The 857-nt window shown below is 50.6% G+C and overlaps 1 protein-coding gene across 1 annotated transcript; it reads right to left on the bottom strand.

Moving 5' to 3' along the window:
• Positions 1–136: 136 nt before the first annotated feature.
• Positions 137–532, bottom strand: FIBRA_09205 (uncharacterized protein; the record flags this gene model as incomplete). Its single annotated transcript, XM_012321526.1, has 2 exons — positions 137–322; positions 356–532. The coding sequence occupies 2 exons, from the start codon at positions 530–532 to the stop codon at positions 137–139; spliced, it is 363 nt and encodes a 120-aa protein (XP_012176916.1).
• Between the last annotated feature and the right edge of the window lie 325 nt (positions 533–857).

The following is an 857-nucleotide window of genomic DNA, read 5'->3' as shown; positions in this document are numbered from 1 at the left end:
GTGGGGGCAAGAACTCACAGCAGCATCCAATGTCGAGGTATATGGCTCCCACACGCTTCTGTCCGAGCTCTAGGAGTTGTTTGTATGCGGGCAAGCGGGAAATCTTGAGTCTGTCGGCGAGCCCATATTATCAGATTCATCCAGAATAGTCCTTGCGCACAAACATACTTGGTGAAAGCAAAGCGGCGAATACACGGATACGGATAGACCTGCAGACCAGATCCAGCGTGGTGAGCATTACTTCAAAGTGGTAGCTCATCCCCTTCCCCATCGTCGAGAAATGCGCCTCGTAGAGGCGTGAAAGTCCACTCCATACATCGGACTGTAAGCAATTTAGACGAGCGGGCTAACTCACTTTATATGCGCTCTCTTGGGCTTTCATGATGTGCTGCTTCAGCTCACCTTCATCTTGGATACCTGTCTGGGCCTTGAAGAAGGCGAGCTCATCCTCCTGGAGATTGTAATACCGTTCGTCGAGTGCGCCACCTTCGAGGACATTCACGGGAGTCTCTCCTTTGGTTGTCTCAGACATGGCGCCAATAGTGGTAGTCGTTGTGGTGGAGCCTGCCAAAGTGAGTCTGCACAATATGCTGTGATCTGCCTGGCGAACTTGACTGATAATTACTCGATCATATATACTCCGCAATGACCTCTAGTCGATGACTGTGCCGACGGATTGGGATCCGGCAGAGCACTATCGGCCCTGGGATTGCACACGGTGCTGAACGCGGAGGCTAAAATATTGTTTGCAAGATCATGGTGATCTCAGCAGATATCGGTATGACTTGTTTTTGGCGAGTCGACTTTCGGCGTGATTTGTGGATCTGTCTTCCCCTACCTTGTTTGGAATTTCGAGA

This window comes from Fibroporia radiculosa, assembly GCF_000313525.1.
Source record: "Fibroporia radiculosa TFFH 294 genomic supercontigs, scaffold14736, whole genome shotgun sequence".
Lineage (NCBI taxonomy): Eukaryota > Fungi > Basidiomycota > Agaricomycetes > Polyporales > Fibroporiaceae > Fibroporia > Fibroporia radiculosa.
Note: the sequence above shows the minus strand (reverse complement) of the source record. Positions and strands in the feature narration are given on the sequence as shown.